The sequence below is a fragment of the Empidonax traillii genome, unplaced genomic scaffold, assembly GCF_003031625.1.
Source record: "Empidonax traillii isolate 1590-97213 ecotype Southwest subspecies unplaced genomic scaffold, ASM303162v1 scaffold1327:size137700, whole genome shotgun sequence".
NCBI classification, from domain to species: domain Eukaryota; kingdom Metazoa; phylum Chordata; class Aves; order Passeriformes; family Tyrannidae; genus Empidonax; species Empidonax traillii.
In genome coordinates, this window is record NW_020956520.1 from 11,613 (window position 1) to 38,408 (window position 26,796).

Here is a 26,796-nt window from a genome sequence, read left to right on the forward strand (position 1 = left end):
CAGGCACAACAAGAGTGTGATGGAAATAATAAATAAACTAATAAATCAGTTTTCCTCGGCTCTCAGCCCTTTAAATTGGGGTCAGAAAGAAAAGCCATTGGTGGCAGAAGCAGTGAGGAAACTGCAGTCCCCGCTGTCCCCACGGAGGAGCACGACTTAAAATCACATTTGGCATTTAATTTGGGGAACACAGAGCCAGTGCAAGAGGGGGAGGTGTCAGGCACACAATTAACTCTGATATGAGGCTCTCAAACCGTGGGGCACCTCGGGGAGTGATTTGTCACCACCCTCCCAGAGGGGATCTTTAATTGGTGTGTCATGACATCAAATCCGTGACAATTGTGTTATTGCTGCTGCTGTGGGCCAGGGAACCCAAATAAGGGGAACAAAAGCTCCTGTAGGAATCACACAATATTTTTAAAAGTTCCATCTCTTCTCCTCCCTGTTAAACTTGAGGAGCTCTTTCCACAAACCCACTTTTTGTGATTCTTTCTCTCTTGTTCACACAGAAGTATGGAAATTCATCAGATTGTGGGTGTGGGAGTCCTTCAAGCCCGCAGGGAAAGGTCTTGTCTAGTGGAAGGAGTATTTAAACATTTACAATATTACAGACAAGCAGTAATTGTAGTGCCTGTGAACATCTGTCCAACAGTTATGGACAACTGGGGAGCTTGTGGACATCAAGCTGAATATTCATTCACTTAATACAAAGTTTACATTTGTTTAAGATAAAGTTTGCTTCAGTGTAAAGCTCCTGTGCTGATCTCTTGTGTGTGTTTCCTGTCTTGTGATGCACACTCGGTGTGTGCAGGCAGGGCTCCAGAAGGCACCAGAGGGTTTCAGTTCCTCATAAATAAACATGGCAATAAATGATGGGACCAGCTAATTGGATTTGAGATGGTGGAAAGGGACATCGAGATGTTTTCTTGATACAGTTGTGTCGTGTACAAATGTACAAGTTCTGACTTAAATTAATCAGCTTGACCCACCAGAGGACTTCAAAGGGGGGTGTGAAAGGGGCTGGGCCTCGTGTGAGATGCCCTGCAAACATTTGTTCTGGTACATTTGGTTCTCAATTTACAATGAGGAAGGTTCATTCATCTGCAGAGACATTGCTTAATGGCCTCCATGCAGCCAGAACCTTTATTAAATCACATTTCATGGGAAGGACAGAGCTGCTGAGCACTGGAAGAAGTGGCATTTTAATTAAAACGGTGTTTCTGTTCTAATGGCCGGGATTACATTTCACTCTGACTTCTCCCTCATCCCCAGCTCCCCTGAAACGCCCAAATGTGGATGTTACAGAGCAGCTTCTTCAGCTTGGTTGGCCTTTAGTGTCGACAAGGTCCTTGTGTCAGTGTTTTGTGGGAGTGCTCCTTGGTGTTCTCCCTTCCCGTGGAAGAGAATCCATGGCAGAGACAAGATAATTATCCTCGTTACTCCTGACACGTGTGGTGAATTTATTTGCTTTGAAAATTAACGAATGCCAAATATTTATAAAGCATGAAGAGGTGTGAATGTGATTATGCCTACGTACAATGTTCCAAGCTTGGCCTGGGATGAGGGCAGCATCTTCCCAGTGGAAGGAAAACTCTTCCCCAGCTCTTGCCCTGAGCTTTACATGCCCAGGGGAAACAGTGTAAAAAGCAGGGTGTGTCGAGAAGCTGCTTTTCCTCCTCCTCTTCCCCCTTTCTGGCCCTTTTCCTGCCCCAGTTTGATCCTGCAAGTTCACACAGGTTATTTTCCTTCCTCCAGGTCACTGCTGGGGAGGGAAAAGCCACCAGACTCAGTCCATAAAGGACTAACGTTACCTGCAGCATCTCCAACCGGCCTTGGGCTCAGTCTCAGATGGCCTGGAATGAAATATTTACTATTAAACATTAATCAGGGAGCACAGATGGGTATCAAGTGCTTAGAACTGTGGCAGGGAGAAAAATCTTCAGGATCATTTCCAATATTTCTGTGATGTGATGAAGTATTGAGTTTCCAGCAGTAGTAGAATATTCTGGCGAGTGCTCCAAGAATTGACTGTTCTAAAGGTTCAGTTTATTTCCAGGGAAAGCCCAGAACACCTTCCAGAGGGAGAATGATGGGACTACTGCAGGATCTCAGTGGGAAGGGTTTGGGAAGAGTTTATCATGTGGAGTTCTAGAGGCATAAACAGATTAAAGAAATAATGTGAGTAAGGTGGTTGTAGTGTGGAAAAAGGGGCTGGGTGCTGTGCCATCCCTGTTCTTGCAGGATGAGGGGACAGCCCTGAATGAGGGCCTAATTCCCAGGATTATTTGAAAATAGGACATGTTATGTCCTCTGCGCTCACCAGCGCAGCCAGCAGCACGTTCCTGAGGAGGAATCCAGGGGGAATTGCCAGAAGCCTGAGAGGCTGTGGAGTGAATCCATTTGTACTCCAGAAAGTGCTGATAAAGATGTAAATGCAATCTCATTATTTGCCAGTCTTTAAACTGAGACAGCATCTGATAAGCTGATTGTTTGAACTGTGCTGTGCTGAGCACATCACCCTCCCTCACCTTCCATCCCAGTGGAATTGCTGTGGGATAACTTGTTTGGAATCTCTAATACAGCTGCAGTATGGCCAAATCCAGACATCTCAAAATCCTCAGGGAAGCCTTACTGAACCTTTTTCAAATTCATGAGGTTGATTTGAAAAAAAAAAAAAAAAAAAAAAGGGATTTTAAAAATCAAATTAAAAATTATTATAAATAAATTTTTTTGCTTTGTTTTGTTTTGTTCATCTCTTGTTTGGGAGTTGCACAACCTGGTTTTCTCTGCAACCAGCAGGTTTCACCGTCTACTTTGAGTTAAAATAAGTGGTAAACTGCTGAGGGTGTAAGAACCAGGCCAGATCTCCTCTTGATACACAGAGAAGGAGAAACAGAGGGGCCTTGGACAGGAACGTGATCACAGAGCTGGGTATAAAATGCAGTGGGATATAACTCTGTAACTCAGCCCTGCCGTTACTGGGAGTGTTAATTACTCCATCCTTAACCCTCTTGTGGAGCACAAAGGAGAGTTAAATGCTTTGGCCCCGTGTCAGGCTGCACGTTGGGGTTTCAGAACTTCAAATCTTGGATCTGAAGCAAAGCAGTTTTATGACCTGGCTTTCAGCAGTCAAGTGCTCCATAAATCAGCCTTGCTCTTCCGCCCGTGGGTTTGCACAGCTGATTATCAGCGTGGTTATATCCTAAATAAATTAGTGGGGATCTATCAATGCAATAAAAGCCTGCCTGAATATCAGGTTTAATGAAACCAGGATGGGTAACACCAAGCTTTGAGCAGGGGTTTGGTGCCTCAAGTCTGAGCCATAATCCCTGCAAAGGCACATTTATATCACCAGAAAGTGCAATATATATTTATATATATATATATGTAGGGAGAGAGAGGGAGACAGAGTGTGTGTGCTGTCATAGGGAGGGGCTGAGGAGCTTTTAGGGATTCCTTCTCAGTTTTGATTTTGAGCCTCTGATTTCTGTGCAGGCTCGAAATATCCTTCACAGGGTGTTTGAAAATTGCCCCTTATCTGAGAAAAAGTTTCCCTTGATCACACGAGGCCAATTGGAGGTGCTCACCCTTCAGATGAGGTGGGGAAGGACTGTGAGAGTCAATGGCTCAGGCCTTGGGCTGTGAATTTAGGTTAAGGTTTGGAAGCTGCTGCCCCATTTCAGGCAAAGCCTCCAGTGACAAGGAAGGGATCAGATATGTGTGTGTGTTTGTTCCTCCAAGGCTCCTGGTGTCTGCTGGGCAATAGGAACCATCTCCCTGAATTGGACTGAAAATCCTCCGCGTTTTCTGTGCTGTGAGACTTGCAAATTGTGCAGTGATTAAACAAAATTACCCATTGATTGCTTGGGAAGTGCAGATTTCTCTCCACCAGACTTACACTTTTGTGTGGTGGTGAGGAAGTCAGAGGAGCTCAGAAGACACCGAGGTTTCTGGGTGTACAAAAGCATTTTGTGTTGTCCTGTAGCTGAGCAGCTGAACAGGCTGCAGGTGAGATTCCTGAGGAACTGCCACTGAGAACCCAACCTTCTGTCTTCCTTTGCAGAATGATGAAGTCCTCTGTCCACCCAGAAGAAGATGACTTTGTGCCAGAGCTGCAGAGGAGCATCCACCCCAGGGAGAGGCCGGACTGGGAGGAGACGCTCAGCGCGATGGTAAAACATTTCCTTTTGAGACTCCTCATTTCCACTTCTGACTGTTCTATCCCACTTACACATTTACATTCCCCCAGTTCCAGCCTTTCAGATGGATTGCACAGCCCGAAATGCTTCCCTTCCTCTGGCAGTGTGTCAGGGAGGGGGAAGGAGCACACCCAGCTCCTCTGCCCTGGTAATTCGTGCCCCAGAGCAGGGCTGGGAGCCAATTAAAAGGTCCCTGATGTCACAACGATTTTCAGTCTGCATTAACCTCTTTTTTCAGCGAGACTTCTGAGCATGAAGGCAGCTCCTTGTGAAAACATGCTCTTTGAGACATGCAGCATTGTGGGAGAGGATGATTTTAGCAAAATGCTGGCTCAGTCCACAGCAATAAAAACTCAGGCTGAGAGCAGACCTGCCATCAGAGGGAGCAGAGCTGCAGCAGAGTGAACACAGAGGTGTGCTCTGCTCACAGGCACTGGGCCCAGACACCTGGGTTACATCAATATACATGTTTTCTTCTTAAATGAGTGAAATACCTGCAGTTCCACCTCCCCAGCTCCCTCCAGCGAAGGTGGGATGTTATTTCACTGGCAGCCAGACAGGGCAGTCAGATGAGGGGTTTTGGGGGGTTCACTCACCTCACAGAAGCTTGACCTGCCTTGTTTTGGCACAGGAGTGTCTGGGAGTTGTGTCTTGCTTGTTATTTTCAGATTTTCCAAATTGCCTCATTGGCAAACTAAGCTGGAGGGGGAATTGCCATCTGGGACAGCCCTTGGATGGGGGAAGGTGTGTGATTATTCCAGGACAGCAGTGGTGCCCCTGAGGGTCAGCCTTGGCTGAGATCACTTGGTGGGAAGAGCCACCAATGACAATTTTCCCGTGTTAGATCCCGGCTTCAGCCTGGAAAAGCCATCTGCTCCCTGCTCCTGGAATGCCAGCAGCAGGAGAGAGGGGCTGGATGTGGCTGTGCTGCAGGACAGTCAGAGCCACCTCATGTCTGGGGTTCGTCCCAGTGGGTTATTCAGAGTTTACAGCACTGTCAATAACTGGCTAGGTCATGTGGAGTGGATTTTGGATGAGCTGTTCTTTGTGCAACATTGAGAAGATGGGGGGATAATGAACTCCCTTAGAGCCAGGGAGTCTTTGAACAGGGGGACAGAGTCCTGTGGTTTACTCTTTATAAGCATCATCAAACCATATGTAATACAGTGATAATATTTTGCTCCAAAATTTATTTTCAAGCCATAAAAAGCAACCCAAAGCATAGACATCACCAGTGGTTTTGTCTCTGGTGTCTCTCTGCTTGTGGCTCTGCTTGACTCCTTGGTTATCCACTGTTCATGTTCACTGAATTCCAGAATGGTTTCTGTTGGGAGGGACCTTGAAGACCATCTGGACACCTTCACCAGCCCAGGGTGCTCCAACTTGACCTTGGACACTTCCAGGGATCCAGGGGCAGCCACAGCTTCTCTGGGCAACCTGTGCCAGGGCCTGCCCACCCTCACAGGGAGGAATTCCTTCCCAGTATCCCATCTCTCCCTGCCCTCTGGCAGTGGGAAGCCATTCCCTGTGTCCTGTCCCTCCATGCCTTGTCCCCAGTCCCTCTCCAGCTCTCCTGGAGCCCTTTTAGGCCCTGGAAGGAGCTCTCAGGTCTCCCTGGACCCTTCTCTCCTCCAGGTGAACCCCCCCAGCTCTCCCAGCCTGTCAATTTTGAATTTTTGCCGGTTTCCCTCCCTGTTTTTTCCCCCCTCCTGTGTGGATGTTTTTCCCCTCCCTCCCCCTGGGCCAGCAGTGTGCTCTGTGTGGCAGCACTGTCTGTTCTGATCAGTGCAGCTCAGGCAGCAGCTGCTCCCAGCTGGATGCTCCGACCCCCTGGAGCCAGGAGTGTGCTGGAAGTCCCTGGGTGACATCTCTGTGCTGTCTGCACCCCCCAGGTGTGTCTCAGAGCCCCCACCCGTGACACAAGTTACCTGGCACATCTCATTTGCTCCTGTCTTCTCTCTCATTGAGAATTTACAGTGAAGGGAACCTTCCCCTGCTGGAGGTTGTTGTGCCCATGGACACTGTTCAGTGTTGGTTTTACATTTCACCCTGTTCCTCCCACAGTTAATTCACTATTCACTAACAGTCCCAATTCACTAATTCCCAACTATTCCACAATAGTGGAATATCCTATTATAGCCTATCTATCCCATATCTAATATATCCTAACTATGACACAATAGTCAGTTCCACTAACTATTCCACAATAATCCTAATTCACCAGTTGTCCTATTAATTCACTATTTAGAACAAGTTCTCCCACACAGCCCAGTGACAGCAATACCAAAACTGAACAGTGCACTGTGGAAAAGAGATTTAGAGGGTGGTGATAAACAGGAAAACTCACATCTTGCAGCACAGTGGTTTGGTGTGATGAGAGACAAGTGTGAAGCTACTGAACCTGTATTTATAATGCCTTGGATTTGTGCTCACAAGGGTTGTTTTGACCTCATGGTCCTGTGAATGCAGTGTAGATGTGGAGAAAATCCTCTCTTGCTCATCATGTTTACTGTGCTGAGTGAATCAAATTTGCACTTTCCACCTCTGCCCTGTGTCCAGCCAGAGGTAATATTCAGCTGTAAATATTTGCAGGACCTTGTTCAACACTGCCACTGTTGTGTGTTTAACCAGCACATCTTCAATATTCTGCCTTTTTCTTGATCATTTTAAGCCTGAGATTTCCCTCCCCCCCTCGCTCTGTTCCTTCACTTCACATTTTCAGCAGCTTCTGGTTTAGCCTTGTCCCAGAGGATGCTCCTTCCATGGGTGGTGACCATCTCACAGTGCCAGAATAGATGGAATTTTTGGTTGGTGGTCGCTGAAGTTGCAGATTTCAGGTTTCGGGGGTGCCTGAAGTTCCAGCCCCTGGGGAATGGAGGTTTGGAGAAGTTGTTTCCTCCCCCCCATTGCTCCTCCTGGCAGAGCTGCAGCCCTGGTGGGCTTTGTCACCTCCCATGGATGTCACCTTCTGCCAGGCACTGGGACAGGTGACACTGGGAGAGCTCGGCAAGCCCTGACACAGGTGATGCTTCTTCCCTTTGCCTTTGTAGCTGCTTTTGTGCTTTGGGAAAAGGCCATTTATTGCTCACAGCTACATGAACATGCACAAGTCCTCCCTGCTCTTCCTTCCCCTCTTACCCACAGTATTTTTCAAAGTGCTTATTATTAATTGATGTGAGTGCTTTGTTTCGAGAGCCTTTTCTTGACAGGAAATAAATGGAAGGTCTTTCTAAATGCATGGAGGTTGAGTGACCTCCTGTGCTGTAAATAAAAGTGACAAGAAACTCTATTTTTAATAGTTCTGTCATTGCCAGTTCTTTCTGGGCACCTGAGCTTTGGTCCCTTTGTTGGATGGTACTTTTATCACATTCTTTATGCTTGTTATTTGTATTTTCACCTGCTCCTTAGAACTGCTTGTTTGGCAGGAAGACAAGGGATTTTGTGTTGCAGAAATGGTTGGTTTGGGGAGAATCCCCAAATCCCAGGGTGGTTTGGGTTGGAAGGGACCTTAAAGCGCATCCAGTGCCACCCCTGCCATGGTCAGGGACACCTCCCACTATCCCAGGTTGCTCCAAGCCCCGTCCAAAACCCCTAAAACCATGGCAAGATTATTTCCCACCCTGGTGCCCCCCTGGGTGGTATTTTATGGGATCTGGAAGTTCCACTGCCCATGACAGGGTTATCCCATGAAGGCTGCAGTATCCTCAGGTGTTCCCATTTTATAACCAGGTTGCCTAGGAAAGGTGAGCCTCCAAATTACAGATGGAAAATCCTCCTGGAGCCTTGAATTTGGCAAATGCCTCAGTGTCCAAGAAGGCAGTTTGTACACAGCATCCTTTGGGGATCATGCTGGTGCAATTTTCTTAGGAAAAATAGAAGCCTGTAAATATGTTAGAAAGGCAGAAGGGTTAAAGCCTGTCCTCTGAAGTCCCTGGAATAATCTTAGTTTTTATATCAGGTCAGAGGGGTTCTGAGCTCTGTAGTATTTCCAGCATGTGTTAGGGTAAGGTATCACATCTGGTGGAGGTAATAAAGGCTTTTAATGAGACCTCAATAAATCACTCTGTTAAATCTGGGACGTGAGTGAGGAGAAAACTATTTTTAAATGCAATTTATGGAAGTGTGCAGAGATTAGTGCATTGTAGGAGTTTAAAGGAAGATTTTGTGTCCTTAGTGCAGGGTTTGTTTCTCATTCTTTGTGCAGCACTCAGCCAGTGCTGCCCCAGGTCCTGATGCAAAAAATAGAGTGTGTGGGGTTTCTTTTATAATTATTGTTGGTTGGTTGGGTGGGTTTTAGCTCACAGAACATCAGGCATGTTTCTGATGCAGACTGATAGGAATCCTTTCAGGAGCTGTGGCAAAATCTGAATGAAAAGGGAGCGCGGTGAATCCACTTGCTTGGCCCTGTCAGCTGCAGTGGTTTAAGGAAATGATCTAATTTCTAATTTCAGCAGGCCAGAGAGGTGGTTCTAATACCCTTAAATATGTTAAAATGGACATTTGGATGGTTTTATTCCCGTGGCTTTACAGCTCTTGGTGCTCTGTGTGTGTAGGAGGCACAACTGGAATTTTACAGCTGTGGGAGCTCTTAAGCCACTGTGACAGTTTTGTCAGACTGATCCCAAATTCAGGTGGGTTCTACACCACAGACTCCTTTGGGGAAAAGATGCTTTTGAGCTCTGAATGCCCACCTGGCAAGTTCTTTTTAAGAGTCCAGAGTTTTAAGCTCTCAAATACAAGTGAAAGTTTCAGGAGATCAAAAGCTGGAATTCTGGTTTTTGAAGGGCTTGGATAGTTCAGTAGGAATGGACTTTAGAATTGTGGAATATCCTGAGTTAGAAGGGACCCACAGAGATCATCCAAGTCCAACTCCTGGCCCTGCACAGACACCCCAGCAATCCCACCCTGCCCCCAGGAGTGTTGTCCTGGTGCCCTGGCAGGGTTGGATGCTGCCTTTAGATATTCCCCACCTAAACACTCCAGCAATTGGGGTCACTGCCTTTGTTAAACTCTGTGGAAAATGTTCCCTAAAAGTCTGGAGGTGGGTTTTGTGCTGGTGAAGGTTCTCAGGGGGTTTCCCTTGCCTGGATCAGTGGGTCAGCATTGTGTTCACGCTGCACAACCTGCAGGGTGTTTTCTCTGCCCAGCGTTTGGCAGCATTTTAAAGTGGTTTGTTTTTTTTTTTTTCAGCTTTGGCTGTGTGGCAGGAAGGCACCAGAGATAAGGAGGGGACAGAAATGGGATTTCAGGTGGTGTGTTGAGGTGACACAAACGCTGTGGGACCGTGCAGGGCAATAATATTTTGCTCGGAGCAGTCGTGTCTGGCACTGCACCAGTAACCTGTATTTCCTTTGCAATCCACACAACTTGTTTTCCTCGCTCTTGCTGCACGAATCCAGGGTTTTTTCCCCTCGTTAAGCCTTTGGCAAAGGTTTGTGTTGCTGTGTGTGTGGCTCTGTCTCTCCCTCTCGGTTAGAGAGCCCTTTTTATTCCCCGGCCTCGCTCCCAGCACGGAGCTTGTCCCCGAGAATCTTTGGAAACTGGGACAATCACTTAATTGGCACGTTGGCTTCCATTCGGGTTTGCCAATTAAATGAGTTCAATTAAGGCAGAATGGATACCGTATTTTTGGCAGGAAGTGTGAATTCATAGCAATCATTTCATTTCCATAGGCAGTGCTATGGCAGCAGTAGTTTCTGGTTACATTTACTGGCCTCGAGGTGGGTGAACTCTTGCAGTGTTGAGACAGGAGGCAAACGTTCTCTTTTCTAAATATTTGTTTGAAAATCTGTTTATGTGCAACATTTAGGAAAGAAGGGACCATTTAGAGTTTGCTGAGGCTGGAGCAGTGAGGTTTGTGGCTCACCAGCATCACCAGTTTTAATGCACCCTCCAGGTTATTAACACTCCTGAGCCCTGGATCAGGATTCCACTGTCACGACGTTCCTCCTGTTTCCTCCTACCCCGTTCCAAAGCTGAGCTCTTTCTATGTGTGTTTTGCTGTCCCAGTATGAAAAATGTTATATTTGTTTGAAATGTACTTATTTGGGAGATAAAACCTGTAATTTCTTTCTTTGTCAGTCACTTTTCTCCGGTCCCAGGTGCTTAAAAATAAGGTGGAACATCCAGGAAAGGAATGTGGCTTATAAGTGGTTGTTTTTATTTGGGTTGTTTGTTTTAAAATCAGTGTTCTGGGCTTCTTAGTTACCCTAATGCAGGAAAAAGATGGAGCAGGTTTTGAAAGGCTATAAATGGTTTGCTCATCAATAGTTTGCTCATCAGTCCCCTTCCACTCCTCACCCCCAAGTTAACCCCAAGAGACAAACAAAACAAGACTTTGTCTTGCTGAATATTGTAGGCATTAATTTTTTTGCCATGATTCAGCCTTCTTAATTATGAGGTGATGAATTATTCCCTGAAGACACTGGTAATCTTTAACCTGACTTTTTTATTGAAATCATCCCCTGCAGTTCTGCTTTGCTACCCCATCATTGGTCACTGCTGTGCTGGGTAGGTCTACCTGATGGTCTTTGGTGTCTGATCAAATCTCCTGGTTGCCAGGGCACAGATGAATCACAGAGTCCCAAAATAGTTTGGGTTGGGAGGGACCTTGAAGCTCATGCAGTACCACCCCCTGCCATGGCAGGGACATCTTTCACCAGCCCAGGTTGGTCCAGCCTGGCCTTGGACACTCCCAGGGATCCAGGGGCAGCCACAGCTTCTCTGGGCAACCTGTGCCAGGGCCTGCCCACCCTCACAGCCAACAATTCCTTCCCAATATCCCATCTATCCCTGCCCTCTGGCAGTGGGAAGCCATTCCCTGTGTCCTGTCCCTCCATCCCTTGTCCCCAGTCCCTCTCCAGCTCTCCTGGAGCCCCTTTAGGCCCTGCAAGGGGCTCTCAGGTCTCCCTGGAGCCTTCTCCTCTCCAGGTGAACCCCCCCAGCTCTCCCAGCCTGGCTCAGAGCAGAGGGGCTCCAGCCCTGGGAGCATCTCCGTGGTCATTTATTCATCAGAGTCCTGCTCTGACCCACCTGAGTGACAGCAGGTCATTCCTGGGGGGTGATGTCCCCTCGGATGTGCCAGCAGTGTCCCCTCTCCTGTGGAAGGTGGCTCTGGGGGATCCTGCCCAGCCAGGTGTGGGATCACAGGCCAGGCTTTCCCCAGAACCCTTGGCCAGAGTTCCTGAGGTGACCCTTTTTGGTGTGTTGCTCGGAGTTTATGGCACATTCCCCCTCTGACTGTGCTGTTCAAGGGTTTGTCAGTGAGTTTGTCAGATCCCAGATTTGTGCTCATGCCATTGGAAACAGCTCTTTGTAAACCAAACCTGAGCCCACATAAATATAAATTCCTGTTAATTGTCCTGACTCAGACTCTGGGGTTAAATGCCAGGCTGCTGGTTTTTCCACTTCCCCATCTTTCTCCTGCTGCACTGGGAGAACTCTGGAGTTGCTAAGAGGATTTATCCCTATAACATAACCCCACATTGTTATTTGCATAATCACTGCTGTGGCCAGGGACTTACAGGAGCGGGATTTGCTCCTTTGAGGCTGAATCCATCCCTGTCAGTTTTTGTGTGATGAGAAATTGCTTTCTACCAGAACAACCCAAAGCTCCACTTGTCCCCTTTTATACCCAGGCTTTTTTAGCATCCCTCCTCCCTCTGGGCAACAGCAGCCTGTAGAATGAAACAGGGGCAGGGATTTTGGGGGGGCTTTTTTTTTTTTATTTAATTTTTTTTTTTTTAACTAACAAAAAACTGAAATCAAAGTATTGTGCTCTGGGGCTTTTCTCTCCCAATTTATTTTGTAGGCTGCGCAGGAGAAGGGCTTTAACCCTGGCTGCCTTTCCCACGCATATTGTATGTGGGATTTTTGTTCTTAAAGAAAGTACATTCCTGAGCCAGTGTGCCTTTGTGTGAGGCTTGTACTGTACCCTGCAGCTCCTGGGCTTTGGGAATGGTAATCAGGCCTCACTGTAGGAATGGCAGATCCCAACGTAAAGCTGTTAATGCTGACCTCAGAACCAACCATTCAGCTCTGCCTGGTGCATCTCTGAAACCATTGACTCCCTCAAAAAAAATCCAAATGTGGGACTGCTTTGCTGGAAATAATTTGGGTGGGGGGCCCTTGGATTTATGTGCAGAGAATCAGTGAAAAGTCCCTGTGTGTCCTGAAGCCTCATGGGGGAAACCCTGTCAGGCAGTGAAAGGAACCTGCTGTGCAGAGGTGAGTTTTTGGTCACAGGGACAGCAACAGTGCCCAAAGTGGGTCCTCAGAGCTGCCAAGCTGCTTATTCCACGTCTGGGATTCCACTTCACTTGTTTTACATGGGAGCTGGAGGTGGTTTAACCACATATCCGTGAGCTGGAGAGCTTTTGTTTTGAAAACATAGTAGGTGAATAGTTAAAAATTTACTCGTTTCAGGGTGATCCTTTAAACTGTGGTAAATGGATGCCCTGGACCAAGTCCTTTAAGTCTCAGGAATGAGAGGTTGCCTTAATTTGCCAGCTCATGGCAATGATTAAAAGTGATTTTTCGTTTTTGTTTTGTTATTTTCCCCTCCCTGTTGGAGGGGAGAAGCTGGAGTAGAAGATGCACATCCTGTGTGGTCCTTTGATAGGGAAGACCTCCCTGTTAACCATCAGTGAGTACTGCCCAGAACAATTCAGCGTTGACAGAGGACGTGGAAAATGCCATTAAAACTTCTAAACTCAAAAAAATGACGCACAATCAAGTGTTTTCTTTATTGAGTGCAGGTTTCTGAGATGTGGGGTCACACTTTCCTGACTGGGAGCACTGGTCATTTTTCCAGTGGCTTTCCCTCCGCTGCCATGCCAAATTTGAAAGGTTTCTCATCCTGCTTGAGCCTTTCTGTTGGATCTCAGAGCTGTTCCCTCTCTGGGTGGTTGTGGAACGTGCCCGTGCTGCGCTCTGGTGATGAGAACACGAACAGCACTGAGAGAGTCCTGAAAATCAAACAGCTCCAGAAGGATTTGGGCTGGAAGGGACCTTCAAGCTCATCTAATTCCACCCTTCCACTAGACCAGGTTGCTCCAACCTGACCTTGAACCCTCCCGGGGCTGGGGCAGCCACAGCTTCTCTGGGCAATGAAGAAATGCAGAATGGGAGGGGGATATTTAACTTGATTTTTTATGTCTTTGGTAAAGCTGCTGTGGTATAACGAACACATATTTTTGTTTAAATGGCATTCTCAGACCTGGGTGCCTAAACCAGGTGCAGTTCTTCATTTTAAATGTGTCCAGATATCTCTGAAAAATGCAGCTACAGTGTGTAACGTCACGCAGACGTGCTGCTGGAAAATACTCAGGGAATTCATTTACTTCCATTAAATGAACCCATGGAAAGTGGTAACGTGAAGAACTTGGAAATACTTGCATTTCCATCGTGCTGCTCCTGTACCCTGTACATCCATTCCCATCCATTTCTGCTGCTCAGGACAGTGACCCAGGTGCAGCCTTGCTGTGCTTGGCCCATCTTCATCCTTTTGGGGATAAATTGGGACCTTTTCCTCTGGAGTTATTTGTAGCAGCCTGGACATGGTGACTTTTAGTTTAGTGAAGCATTTTGCCTTTCCTTCCTTGACTTATTTATTGTGAACAACCAGTTGTGGCAGAGAGAGCTTTCCCTCCCTGGAGTGTTTTGGAGGCTGGGGAGCACGAACCTGAGATGGGCCAAAGTTCTTCCTTCACTGTGCTCCAGGTGAACTCCTCAGCAGCTATGGGTGGTTTGGGTTTTTTTTCCCCTCTCTTTGTTTTTTCCCTCCAAGAAAATGAAGGGGAAATGAAGATGATGTAAAGGAAAGACTGTCATGGAAACGGAGCAGCATTTGGAACCAGCTCTCTGTTTTTAGAAACAAGGCCATGTGCTGAAAGAACCCGGAGCAATCTGGTCCCTCCAAACTGGTGTTGGTGAGAGACTGACAGTAGGAAGAGGAATAAATGTTAGTGCCTGTGTAATAGCTACTCCTGGATTAAATTCCTGCCTGCAGAAATCCCACCTGGACTCAGTGCCCTGGCTCCATCCTGACCTGCTGAGTCCTGTGTCCTACCCATGGTACCTCCTCAGGGCTCTTCCTGTAGCATTGGGGAAAGCCAGTTATGGGATCACTGGTGGGATTCCATGTATTCCATGGCATTCCATGTAGTATTCCACGTTTCTTGTGCATCCCAGTGTAAGCTCCTGGCAGCAGGAGGAGGCTGTGGCTTCGGCATCGCTTTGATATTCTCCCCTGTCGAGGATCCCAGGGTGGAAATTCCATCCCATCGTGTTCACTGGGCTGTTGTCTGCGGTGTTCCACGTATTTTCAGGCTGTGTTACGTCTCTGGATGTGAGGGAGACAGGTTGACATGTTTTCTGATAAATGCAAGGAGGCTTTTGGAGAGAAAATCCTTTCATATTGTGCAGCGGAATCGGTGGATATAAATTATTTATGACTCAGGTTTTGTGTGCTGGAGAGCACAAAGCTGAAGTTTCCCAAGTCGTGGTTATAAATAAAAAGACCAGAAATTTCAAGTGCTTAAAGCTGAACAGGCTGATCTGGGAGAGCTCCTGGATTGTGCACGTGGATTCCCAGGGAGTTTGGCTGTGACACTTGGACATCCCCAGGGAAGGGAACGGAGCTGGGAAGGGGCTGGAGCAGCAGGAGGGGCTGAGGGAGCTGGGGGGGCTCAGCCTGGAGAAAAGGAGGCTCAGGGGGGACCTTCTGGCTCTGCAATCCCCTGACAGGAGGGGGGAGCTGGGGGGGTGGTGGGCTCTGCTCCCAGGGAACAGGGACAGGAGGAGAGGGAACGGCCTCAAGTTGCAAGAGGGGAGGTTTAGTTTGGATATTGGGAACATCTCTTCACTGAAAGGGTGGTGAAGCATTGGAATGGGCTGCCCAGGGCAGTGGTGGAGTGACCATCCCTGGAAGTGTTGGGAGAATATGTGGATGTGGCCCTTGAGGACATGGTTTAGTGGTGACCATGGTGGTGGTGCTGGGTGATGGTTGGACTTGATCCTAAAGGTGTTTCCCAACCCTAACAGTTCTGGGATTCTGAGATCCATCAGGGACAGACAGGCAGCTGCTCTCCCAGGATGGCTTTAGAGCAGAGGGTTTGGTGGGATCCACCTGCCCCAGAGTCCCTGCAGGAATCTGTGACAAAACACTGAAGGTCTCAAATATTGTCCTGCAAGTGGAGCCTTTGGTGGGAGAATTCCTTAGTTTGGGGGAGGTCGGTGAAGTGGTGTCACTGAAAACCCTCCCCTGGAGAGCTGAGAGGCCTGAGGGTGCTGATCAATCATTTTCCTGTGTTCTGGAGCCAGTTGTGGTTTCTTTACCAGGTTCCAGGTTGGTGCAGCAGTGACACCGAGCTGGGAAAAGGGGGCTGAACAATTTGCATAAACAGATTTGCTCTGCAATTACCAGGTTTGCTCAGTACAGCCAGGCATGGAGAGCAGGCAAGGGAGAAGCCACTGGTGATGCCAGGTAGCTGACTTTCGGATGTAAATAATCCAGCTGTTTCAAAATGGTTTTAAAAATGAAATTACCGTGACACAAAGCACAAAAGATGACAAATCTCATTTGGAGGGTTTGGAGGGTGACTTAGGGTGACATTCTGCATGCCAAGTTTAGGACCAAAATAGGTGCAAATTAGGGGTAAATACATAAATGTATTTTATGTAGCTGTGTGTCTTTGGTTTGAATGGAAAGGAGTTGTGGTTATTTAGGAGTAATAGGGCTGCTAAAATTGCAGTAAGTTTCTATTTTGGTATCTGTCTCCTCACCAGGTTTTTTTTTCTGGTGTTGGTACCTCCTTGTAAAGATTTCAGCTTGCACAGGATCAGTTCTGCCCTTTCCCCTCAGCTGGGAGCCTTGGAGAGCCTTGCTCTGCAGCAGAGTCCAGAGAGCTCCGGCCTAACTGGGGAAGTTAATTAGTGCATTAATTACCGCACCTCATTGTGGTCCAGTTAAATGGACACAGGCTGCTGGAAAGGGGACAGGCAGAGCTCTCTCCTTCCAGCCCAGTTTGGACAGAGCTCAGCTGGGAAGAAGAGGATAATACAAGTTTTTCCAAGGGAGCTGCTGGCATTTGGGGCTCCGGAGGTGTGAGCTGTGCCCACGCTGTTTGAGTCACATCCAGGGTAGTCTGTGCCCACTGCTGCAAACTGGCTCCAAGCCCACGTTTTCTGTCAGATTGTTTATCCATTTTTATATCCCACCAGCTCCTACTGCTGATGGAGGAGAAAAAACTATTTTTCTTCCTACAGAAATTCTGTTCCTTTAGAAAAATTAGGCAAGCACATCCAGCTTTGCCTTAAAGCAGCTTATGGGAATGGCACATTTATTCCCATAATTAGTTATTTTCTGATGTAAAAGACCTGTAAGGTTTATTAAATTGGTGATCCTCTTTAATGCTAAAATTCACAATGGGACTCTCAAGTGTCCTGAAGTAATTGTGTGCTCAGTAGGAGTCAGGCAGCCCAGGACAGGTTTATTTAAGGGAATAAATGCTGTCCTTGTTTTCCTTTGGTGAGGATCATCCTGGAGTCCCTTTGCCAATGGCTGCTCTTGCAGCCTGGTTGGTTGTGTGCAGAGAAGGCCACCAGGATGAGTTAAAGGGATGGAGCAGCTCTGCTGTGAGGAAAGGCTGACAATATTGGGATTGTTCAGCCTGGAGGACAGAAGGCTCTGGGGTTACCTCATTGTGGCCTTGCAGTGCCTGAAGGAGCAACAGGAAAGGTGGAGAGAGACAATTTACAGGGGGCGGGAGGGACAGGACACAGGGAATGGCTTCCCAGTGCCAGAGGGCAGGGAGAGATGGGATATTGGGAAGGAATCCTTCCCTGTGAGGGTGATGGGGCCCTGGCACAGGTTGCCCAGAGCAGCTGGTGCTGCCCCATCCCTGGAAGTGTCCCAGGCCAGGTTGGACAGGGCTTGGAGCAACCTGGGCTGGTGGGAGGTGTCCCTGCCCATGGCAGGGGGTGGCACTGGGTGGGCTTTAATTTCCCTTCCCACCCAACCCATCCTGGGATTCCATGATTCTGCTGCAGCTGTGTGGAGCAGGGGAACTGCACCCAAAGCCCCCTTGTGCCTGGGGACTGGGACAGGACCCTCAGCAGATGAGGGGGTTGTGGCTCTGCCCTGAGCCTGTCTGGAGCTCAGGGGGGATCAGTCCCTCCCTCTGCTGCTGCTGATGGTGATTCACAGGCATGGAACCACTGGGGGTGATCTGACACCAGGGCAGTCATCCCTTTAATAATCCTGCCAGTAGAAAATGGATTGGATGCATTACTTTTTTTGTTCCAGGCCTGTAAGAACAGGAATGCTGCCCTGCCTTTCTTCCTCTTCATGAGCACTCTCTCTTTGGGATGTTAGTCCTGGTTTGTAGTGCACTGTAAAGCAGAAAAAAGGCTCATTCAGCTGGTCTCACCCACATCACTGATGGTCCCTCTCCCCCAGCATCAGGGACCATGTTTTTCTCCTCCTGCTCTGTGAAGTCTGTGCTGAGCTCGCCGTTTGATCCCTGCTCTCTCTGCCAAAGCCTCACTTGAAGCCCCTCGTTCCTCTGGAGCTCAGGGCTGGCACAGCAGGAGGAGCCCCTGGAGTGTTTCAGAGTGCCTGGGATGGAGAATCCAAGCCCAGCTGAGCTCATGGCTCAGGAAAGAGCAGCTGGAGGAAGGAGAGGATGGGAAAGTGTGACAGAACAGAAAGGAGGGAGTTTGGAGTTGTGACCTCACTGAAGTGATTGAATCTCGGTGATTGAGGAGTTCTAATATCTTCATGCACTTAAACCAATAGCTTCAAACCTCGATTTTAAAAGGTCACCTCCCACACAAAAGCAGCTCTGGCATTAACTTGGTTTTCCACTGTGTGAGCTGTCCAGCTGCTTCCAGTGCCTCTGCACAGATGCCTGGAAAACCAGGTACTCAACGAGGAGCCAGAGTGTGGAGTTTGGGAATGCCTGTTTGACTCCCACCCCTGGAAATCTGCCCCTTGAAGAAGCAGAAGCAGTAATGAATTAAACACTGGATTTCACTGTTATTGCTAGGAATTAGCAAGTCTTTGCAGCGTGGCAGAGAGATCTCCACTTCCAGGATCGTCCCATCCACGATCCCAATCCCGAGGGTCGGTTTTCCTCCTTAAAAAAGGCAGGAGCACGACTTCTTGGCACACGTGGGGTTTGCTGTACTTCAGAGCAGACAGGCTCCTGCTCAGCAGGGAGATGTGCAGAGCTTGCAGCCACATTTTAACCCCCTTTTCTCCCTGTTTTTGCAGGCCAGAGGAGCCGATATCCCCGAGATCCCGGGGGAGCTGCCCCTGCGCTCCTGCGGCAGCACCGCCAGCATGAAGGTGAAGAATGTCAAAAAGTAAGAGCACATTTCTCTGATTCTCCTGCCCTTCTGGGTTTACTCTCCTGGGGTTCAGCTGTTGCGCTGCAATACAGGGAATTCAGCAGCGATTTTTCACAGTTACCTTCATCAGAGCAGCCGAAATCCGTGTGAAACTGAGGGAATTCGGACTGATGTAATCCAAAAGTGGGGATGGGAGAGGTTCTGCTGTTCTCTCACCTGTTTCTGGCCACAGAAGCAAAGCTTGGTAGAGTTGTGAACCTCACTGTTACAGTGTTGTTCATTTTTCTGTGATTTCTTCCTGAAACTGGAAAAAAAAAAACAGAGAGAAAAAATTTGAAGAGAAGCCCAGGCAATGTGTAAATGAGATCATTTTCCCTGTCTCCCTATGCTCTGGAAAGCTAAACCAGGACAAGTGGGTGGCCTAGATATATTTTTCTTTTGATATTTTTTCCTCTTTTCTTCTCTTTTTGCATTCTTTGTGTCTTCATTTGAATGGACTCTTCCCAATTTTTCCTTTCAAGGGATATTTTTTCTTCTCTGATCCCCCAGGTTGTTTCTTTTTTTCCTGTGGGTTTATATACTGTATTTCTCTCTCTGATTGTCTCCCAGAGACTGTACCCTAAGTTATCCTTCAGCTAAGGTTTTGAACCTGCAGCGGGGATCAAAAATAATCAATATTACTTTGCTGAAAGTGCTGACTCGAGGCCCAGGACGCCCCAACATTGATCCATCTGCGCCTCCAGCTCCCCTCTCCCTGGTGCTCTGCTGTGAGGGAAGTGGCTCTTTGTTCTAGTGCTGAGCAGCCAGATGCTGCATCTCCCTTCCCACTTGTATTCCCGTGGGAAGAGAGAGCAAGATAATGACAATCTCATTGGCTCCCCACCAGAAATATCTATAGGAGTCTAGAATAGCTTCAGCAGAAGCAGGAGCATGTGCAGAGCCACAGGATCTCCCTGTCAGCCTCTCCAGGGTAGCTGGAGACACTCGGGAATAATGATGCCTGACTTGTGGATTTGAAAGAGGCAAAGGATAAATAGAGTTTGTTCTGCACCCTCAGATACATCCCCCCGGGACTGATGGGCTGTGATGCCTTTCACAGGTAAAACTTGTGCTTTCCTTGTGTCTCGTGTAAGGCTGTGGATGTGCATTTGTGGAGCTGCAGCTGCTTGTCCCCGCTCCGTGTCCCCAGGCTGCTGGTGTCGCTGGAATGCCACAGGGTTCTGTAGGGATGCAGTGGGCTCTGGTGGTGCTGGAATGTCACTCAGTTCCCCAGGGATGCAGTGGAAAAGGCACTTGGCGTTTCACTTCTCCTCTCTCCCTCGGTTCCTCTCCCCACTGTTCTGGTGCATCACATCAACCCACCCCTCTGTTCCCTTGGCTTCAGGATGACAAAGTGGTTATTTATCCTTCTGTTCCCTTGGCTTTGGGATGAGGAAGTTGCTGTTTTATGCCAGTGTTTTGTGCCAGTGCTCTGCATCCATCTCATGGTGTGCTCTTGGTGTGCTCCAGGTTATCCTTCACCAAGGGGCACTTCCCGAAGATGGCTGAATGTGCACATTTCCACTACGAAAACGTGGATTTTGGCAACATACAGGTGAGTCCCACGTTTCCTTTGTATCAAAAACATCCTTGGGCTTGGCTGCCAACTGACCTGGTGTGGAGGAGGAGAGGGGCCTGCCCTGAGCTGGCTGCCAAATGTTCAGTAAGAAGCCAAAGCAGTAGAGCCTTTGTTTGGAATTGCTTCCGTGTGCTGGGCCAGAACGTGCTCTCAGCCACGTGGAGCTCTGCTTTGAGCTTGGAGATGGTTTTATTCCCACTGGATTTGACTGATATCACTGTTTAAAGGCTGCATCAGACATTCCTTATTGACTCATCCGCAATCACTGCATGTGCATTTTCAGTTTGTGTGTGTGTGATTAAACAACTGTGTGAATGGATTGATGTGAATACAAATAAATCAACATCCCTCTGCTCCCAGAGCTCTGCATTGTGCATTGCAGCAGCTGTGTCATCAAAATCCAAGGCAGTGCTGCATTTCTGGGAGTGTGAGGCTCTGCTCCTGTGTGATCCACCCCTCAGGAACACAGGCAGGAGCATTTTCCACGAGCAGCACCAGGGAGGGCTCAGACCCAGCAGCCCCTGCTGGTTCTCACAAACAGGGCACATTTTGTTCTGCACTTAGAGGAGCAGAAATGCCTCCAGCATCTGCCAGGCAAAGAGAGGTTACAACCTTTTCATTTGTAAAACATTTCCTGCAATCCAGAGTGAATAATTTACAGCCCTTCCTGCTGTAGTACTTGACAGCTTTGCAGGCACCATTTGCAGCTGTTTTTTTTTTTTTTTTTAAACTCTGTAAGATTCCCACTGAGGAGGAGCTTGGTCCTGGTCAGGGCTGGGATGTGCTGCTGCTCACACCTCGTGGCTCTGAGCAGGTGAGCTCTGAGTGGGGCAGACACTGAGCAGAGTGGTCACTCAGAATGCTGGACACAGAGCTCTGTGGCTGCTGGGCAACCAGCAGTCCCTGAAAACTCTGTTGATTATCATTTTCTGTGTGTGGGAACAGCGTGATCCATGTCCCTGGTTTTTGTTTTTGTTTTGTTTTGTGTTGTTTTTTTTTGTTTGTTTGTTTGTTTGTTTGTTTGTCTCCTGGTAATTTGCTGATTTGACAGCACTAATTTTCCAGTCATTTTTGGGGAGCAGGAATGGACACACAGGTGTGTTCTGCCTCCTGTGCTCCTCTGAGTTCTCCTTTCCATCCCTCAGCACAGTGTGTGAGCTGGAGAGGGAGCACAACCTGTGCATGGCACCAGCATTTATGACAAACAGTTTAATTCTTCTGTGGGTTTAAGCATTTCCTGGGATATTTTCAGGATGGGAGGGTTGATATGATGAGATTTCTCTACTTGTGAGAGGGAGAAGTAAAATCAGATAATACATCCTTCCCCTGCTTTCCTGTAGGATGTTCTGGTGGGAAGTTCTCCCAAGCAAGGAAGAGTCTCACCCTGGTTTTTGTGGTGTCATTGCTGCTCCTGCAGCTTCCCATGCTCCTGCCCAGTGATCCATCAGCTGTAAGCAGGGGAAGTCTGCCTGAAAAATGGCAACTGGGGAAGGATATAGCCCAGGAAGGAAAAATGGTGTTGATTATTGAGCTGGATTATTGGTTCTCTCAGCCCCTGAGTGTCTCCTCTCTGTGTCTGTGCTGTGATTCCAGAGGGACAGTGGCTGATGGCAGTATGGGAAGCACTGTCCTAAAACTGAGACTGTGTGTGTGTTGAGAGGCCAGTTCTCTGCTCCCACCACATCATCCTCTGCAAAACCCTACATGTTTAAACTGTTTGTGCTCCTAAAGCAAAATTGGTGCTTAAATAAGTGACTCAGGCCCTCTGTGCCTCTCACTCCTTCCTTTTCCTGAGCAACACTCCTGGTAGGTCCCCTCAGTGCAGTGACTTTTCTAAATGGTTAAAAAACCTCCCCAGAACAAGAGCTTTGCTCCTGAAATCCAGCAGAGTAAGGCACTGCAGATCTGCCTTGGAAGACCAGTGTTAATGGTGAAAGAAATGAAAGCTGTTCACACAACAGCAGTATTAGTTTACAGATTCAAAAATAGCTCCACACGGGGCTCATCCATTTTAATCAGGTTGGAGGCTCCTTTGTGCTCCCAAGGTGGAGCAGGGAATGGCAGTGGGCTGGAGTGATGGGAAGTGACAGCTTGGCACCTAATAGCAAATTACTGAGCTGCATCTGAGGGCTGGTGGGTGGAAACTCCTCTCAAAATCTATTCACTGTTAGAAAATTTGCATGGGAGAAGTACAGTATTATGTGGCTGTGTCAGGAATTGTGTAATGCTGTCTATTAACAGCCTGGCCAAATTTCAGGTTGTTTTGTAACGTTTATGTCACTTATTATGTGGTGCAGGAGGTATTAATATCCTGGCATTTCACCTCGTGGGGCGTTTTAAAATAACTTGCTGAGATGCAGAAGAAAGGATTTGTTCTCCTCTTATCCCAGCGCCGTGCCAATGGAGCAAGGTGCATTTTGGGGGGCTTTTGCTCTTCAGGAATGTTCTGCCAGGCTGCTCTGACAGCAAAGATTTCCCCTTCTCTGTGGTTGTCAGCAAGGCACGTGTTGCACAGGCAGGAAATTGCTGGTTTACCAGCTGATGTCAAAGCTGGAGTCACAGGTTGGGCTCCACAGGTTGCATCAGCGCCCAAAACCCTCTGGTGTTTCGCTGAAATACCTTATGGTTATTGCTGCAATTGCTTTTTAAGGCTGCATGATTGATTTTTAATTTATAATGAAAACCCAGGTTGTGCCCAATAGATGCATTGGTGGTAAGTCCACACAAAAATCTCTGTACAAACAGAAGGTCATTTCCAAGTGGTTAAACTGCATTTGTGCTGAAGACTGTCTGGAATTAGACCTGTAAATTGATAAAAATACACACTTGTCAGCAACAGCACTTTGCATGTAGGTAGTGCAAACTTTGTTTCATATCTCTTGGTCTTCTCTCAGGTTTGTGAAAAAATAACTGAAAATAACTCATCGAGTGTGGGACCTTTTGAAGCAGCTTCGAGTTCACCAAGTTTAAAAAATGTGACATAGAGCCCCATATCCTCTTGTCTGCATTAAGAACCAACTCTAGACTGAGTTAAATTTCCCTTATCATTTAAAAAGACATGAATACAATTCAATAACTGTATGCTAAAAAAAGGTTGCAGTATGGTTACCCAGACTGTGTGTGGTTACCCAGCTTGGGCTGGGTTGGCTCTGCTGGGCTACTTCTCTCTTTATCTCTGCTGCCTTTCCATGATTCCTGGCCAGTGCCTGGCTGTGATGCCTCTCCAGAACATCCAGTGGAACTTTAAATGAGTTCACAGTCTGTCCCTAAGGCAGCTTAGGAATGATTCTCCCTCCTTAACATGGTGCAGATTGGTGGTGACTCAGGCACAGGGTGGGATTTTGGGGTGTCCTGTGCAGGGCCAGGAGTTGGACTCAGTGCTCCTGGTGGGTCCCTTCCATGATTCTCTGAAATGTGGTTTTACTTTATTAGTGCTCTGTGCCGTTAATACAAACAGGAGAAACGGTGCTCAGGTATTCCATAAATATCTTTACTTCCTGCCAGAAATAAAGACTCTGTTCTTCCCTTGCAAGAATCAGGAAATTATCCTTAGCTGGGGAGGTTTTGGTGATGGAACACGGAGAGCTGATCAGCTCTGTGCCTCCCAGACAATATTCTTTGCTCCCTGAAAAGCCCATAGCTGAAGGAAGTGCTGTAATGCACGTTTATATCTCTCCAGCATCTCTCATTTGACACAGATTTGTCCCTTCAAACAGCACAGTCTCTGTCTCTCTGTGTTTGCTGCTTTCTAAAAATAACCCCCCCTGTCGAGGCAGGGCTGGGCTGGGGGATGGAAGATCCTCTCCTTATCTCCCAGCTGTGGCAGGGCAGTGACAGGAGCGTGTTATCAGCGGCAAAGGAAGTATTTGAAGCACAATCACTTCCTGCTGCAGAGGCATCAGCTGCCAGGAATTCCTGTCGGGACAGGGAGCGCTGTGTGCTGAGGGAATGCCTTTGGCACAGCCTCCCTCCAGCCAACCTTCAGCTGCACTTCCCAGAGAGCAGCCCAGCCCCTCTGTGCCTGCTGTCAGCAAAGCCTGCTCAGATGATGTTTCTCGGGCTCATCCTTTGGTTTGCCTCTTTCCTTGTCTATATTAAATGTTCCAGGGAAGGGGGGGATGTGCTCGGGAAGGCGTCTCTGTTAATCAGACGGGAGGGTTTTTTTTTTTTACCTGAGATGAATTGGAAAGGAAACAAAAGTGGTGGAGCCTGAGCAGATCCCCTTGAGTGGAGTTCAGTGGGGTGGTTTATGGAGTTTGTGCCACTGTTCTTTAGATCAGCTGGAAAAAGCAGGGGTGGGGAATGCTCCCTGCCTGAGGTTGGAGAGCTTGGCTCGAGTCTCTTTCCATCAGGGGGTTTTATCCCGAGCCTGCAGTGCAGGAGGGCTTGTTCATCCCCCAGCTCTTCTGTGGGCACGATGCTTTCAGTGCCTTGGCACTGCTGAGCAGCCACAGACTGCGATGTCTTCATTTATTCCACCCATTTGCAAAGTGTTTAAGAAGGGAAAAAATATTGACTTTTAAAGGCAAAACATGAAGCAGCAGTTCCCTGCCCAAATCCCTCTAAAGGATGGGAGTGCTTAGTAAAAACCACGAAAGTTGGCCTGAATTTTGGTGTTTTGGTGGTGCTGTAAAAGACAGTTTTGCTGGGGTTTATTTGTCTCTGTGGACTGCATGTGAAGAGAGGCTCCTTTTAGTCCTTCATTTTGGCTGCTGCTCTTCTCCTCCCAAAATGACCAGGCTATATCCTGAGAAATTCCCCCTTAAACCAAGACCTTCCCCTCCCATTCCCCATCTTTTCCATGTGGCCTCTTGCCTTCCAAAGTGGTGGTGGTGGATGTTGCTCTGAGGACGTGGGTGTATCAAAATCAACTGTTCAGAGTGTAGGTGGGAACTGCTTCTGTGAGCTTAATAATTCCAGCCACAGCCTCCTGCCAAGACCAGCAAATGTGACAAATTTGGAAAGAAATCCCTGGGGTTTTGCAGTGGAAGGATGACTTTGAGTGTGGAGTTGTGACCCTGATCCATAGGGGAGTCTCCAGCTCCGTGTGTTCCCACATGGAGTTACTGCCAGGTCATTTCTGAAGTGGATTATACACACTTTGCTCCCTGTGACTGGCAGCTCTGAAATCAATACCTTGTCTTTTTTTTATTTATGAGGAAAAGGTAATTTGGGTGGCACTGCTCAGCTGCCTGGTTCTGGGGTGGCCTCTCACCGTGTCTGTCAGGATTTGTCTTGATTTATTTACCTGGATTAGCCCTGTCTGGTTCCATCAGCGTTCTTTATTTTAAGCTGATATAATGTTTATATTTTAAGCTGATGTACTTTCAGCTGAGCTGGATATTTGGAAGGGAGGGATAGAACTCAGAAATAAAGGAGCAAATGAGATTTTACCTGTTGATTCAGTACAGTTATTTCTTCAGCAGTTTGAAAACACGGAGCTCCTGCAGGAATCCACCTTATTTTCCCTTCCCCTGCCTTTGAGACTGAAAATACAGCAAGCTGTGGAGTTTTAGGCTTCATTGATGCTGTTTGATTAAATCTTAAAGTGGTGTAATAAGCCCAGCTTTAACTTTGGCATTGACCTCCTGCTGTTTGCCACCCTCATAAATCATCTTTACCAATGTGGCACAGAAAAGTATTAAAATTGGTTTAATTAGTAACTGGAACAGAGTTGTTTCGGAAAATTCTTCTTCCCTGAGGTTTAATGACCTGAAAAAACCCCCAGAAAGATGTATTATAGGTATAATTAAAATGTATTAAAAATCTGGAAAGAATCCCAAAAAACTAATCCCTGTTCCACCGGCGTTTCAGAGTTTGAAGGAAGATGAAATCCCCCCTGGTGTTGTGTGTTGTCAGCCATCCTGTTGGCAGGAATGGTGTTGGAATTCGGGATCAAGCTGGACTGCTGGCTCTGCCAGGGGGTGATTTCACAGCTGTGACCGCCGAGCCCTGCAGGGCCAGGGCTGTGTGTTGGTGCTCCCGTGGACAAACTGCCCACTGGGAGCATTTCCATTTGTGTTTGCTGCTCACACCAGGGGCAGTTTGTTTGTGCTCCTGGGCCAAGGGTTTGGGGTTTGAGGCCAGAGCTGGAGCTCGGGAGGGGCAGCTCGGGCTGAGGGGTCGGTGAATGTTCATTCACGAGCTCAGCTCAGGGGGGTGTCCCTGTCCTGCCACTGGAAATGTGCTGGGATAACTCACAGGGCAGGCAGAGATGGGATACCGGGATGGAATTCCTGGCTGGGAGGGTGGGGTGGCCCTGGCACAGGTTGCCCAGAGAAGCTGTGGCTGCCCCTGGATCCCTGGAAGTATCCAAGGCCAGGTTGGTCCTGGTGTGTGTGTCTAGGAGGCATCTGAAGATGTTTGTGGGCTTGGAGGGCTTGGATATTTTATCCCTTGCTGTGGTGTGTGAGCAGAAGGTGGAGCTCCTGCTGCCATGTCCTGCAGGCAGAGCACTGACCCCAGGAGCTCTCTGATCTCCCCTGGCGATTCCAAACACAGCAATTGCTTCCCCTGCCTGTCATTTCTGGCCGTTGTGGCAGCAGAACCTGCACATTCAGGCTGCTGTTGTCCTGGTAAAGCAGCAGCAAATGGAGATGGAATGGATCCATTATGTGCCACTGGATG

The 26,796-nt window shown here is 47.9% G+C and overlaps 1 protein-coding gene across 1 annotated transcript in view; it reads left to right on the forward strand.

The window, feature by feature from the left end:
• Nucleotides 1-4,064: 4,064 nt before the first annotated feature.
• The window catches only part of LOC114069661 (rho GTPase-activating protein 32-like), a gene marked incomplete at its 3' end in the record, with an annotated part of 122,021 nt that continues 99,289 nt past the window's right edge, over nucleotides 4,065-26,796 (forward strand). The window contains exons 1-3 of the mRNA XM_027906607.1: nucleotides 4,065-4,172; nucleotides 18,475-18,566; nucleotides 20,061-20,145. Coding sequence (XP_027762408.1) covers nucleotides 4,065-4,172; nucleotides 18,475-18,566; nucleotides 20,061-20,145 — 285 coding nt within the window. The remainder of the gene's footprint in view (nucleotides 4,173-18,474; nucleotides 18,567-20,060; nucleotides 20,146-26,796) is intronic.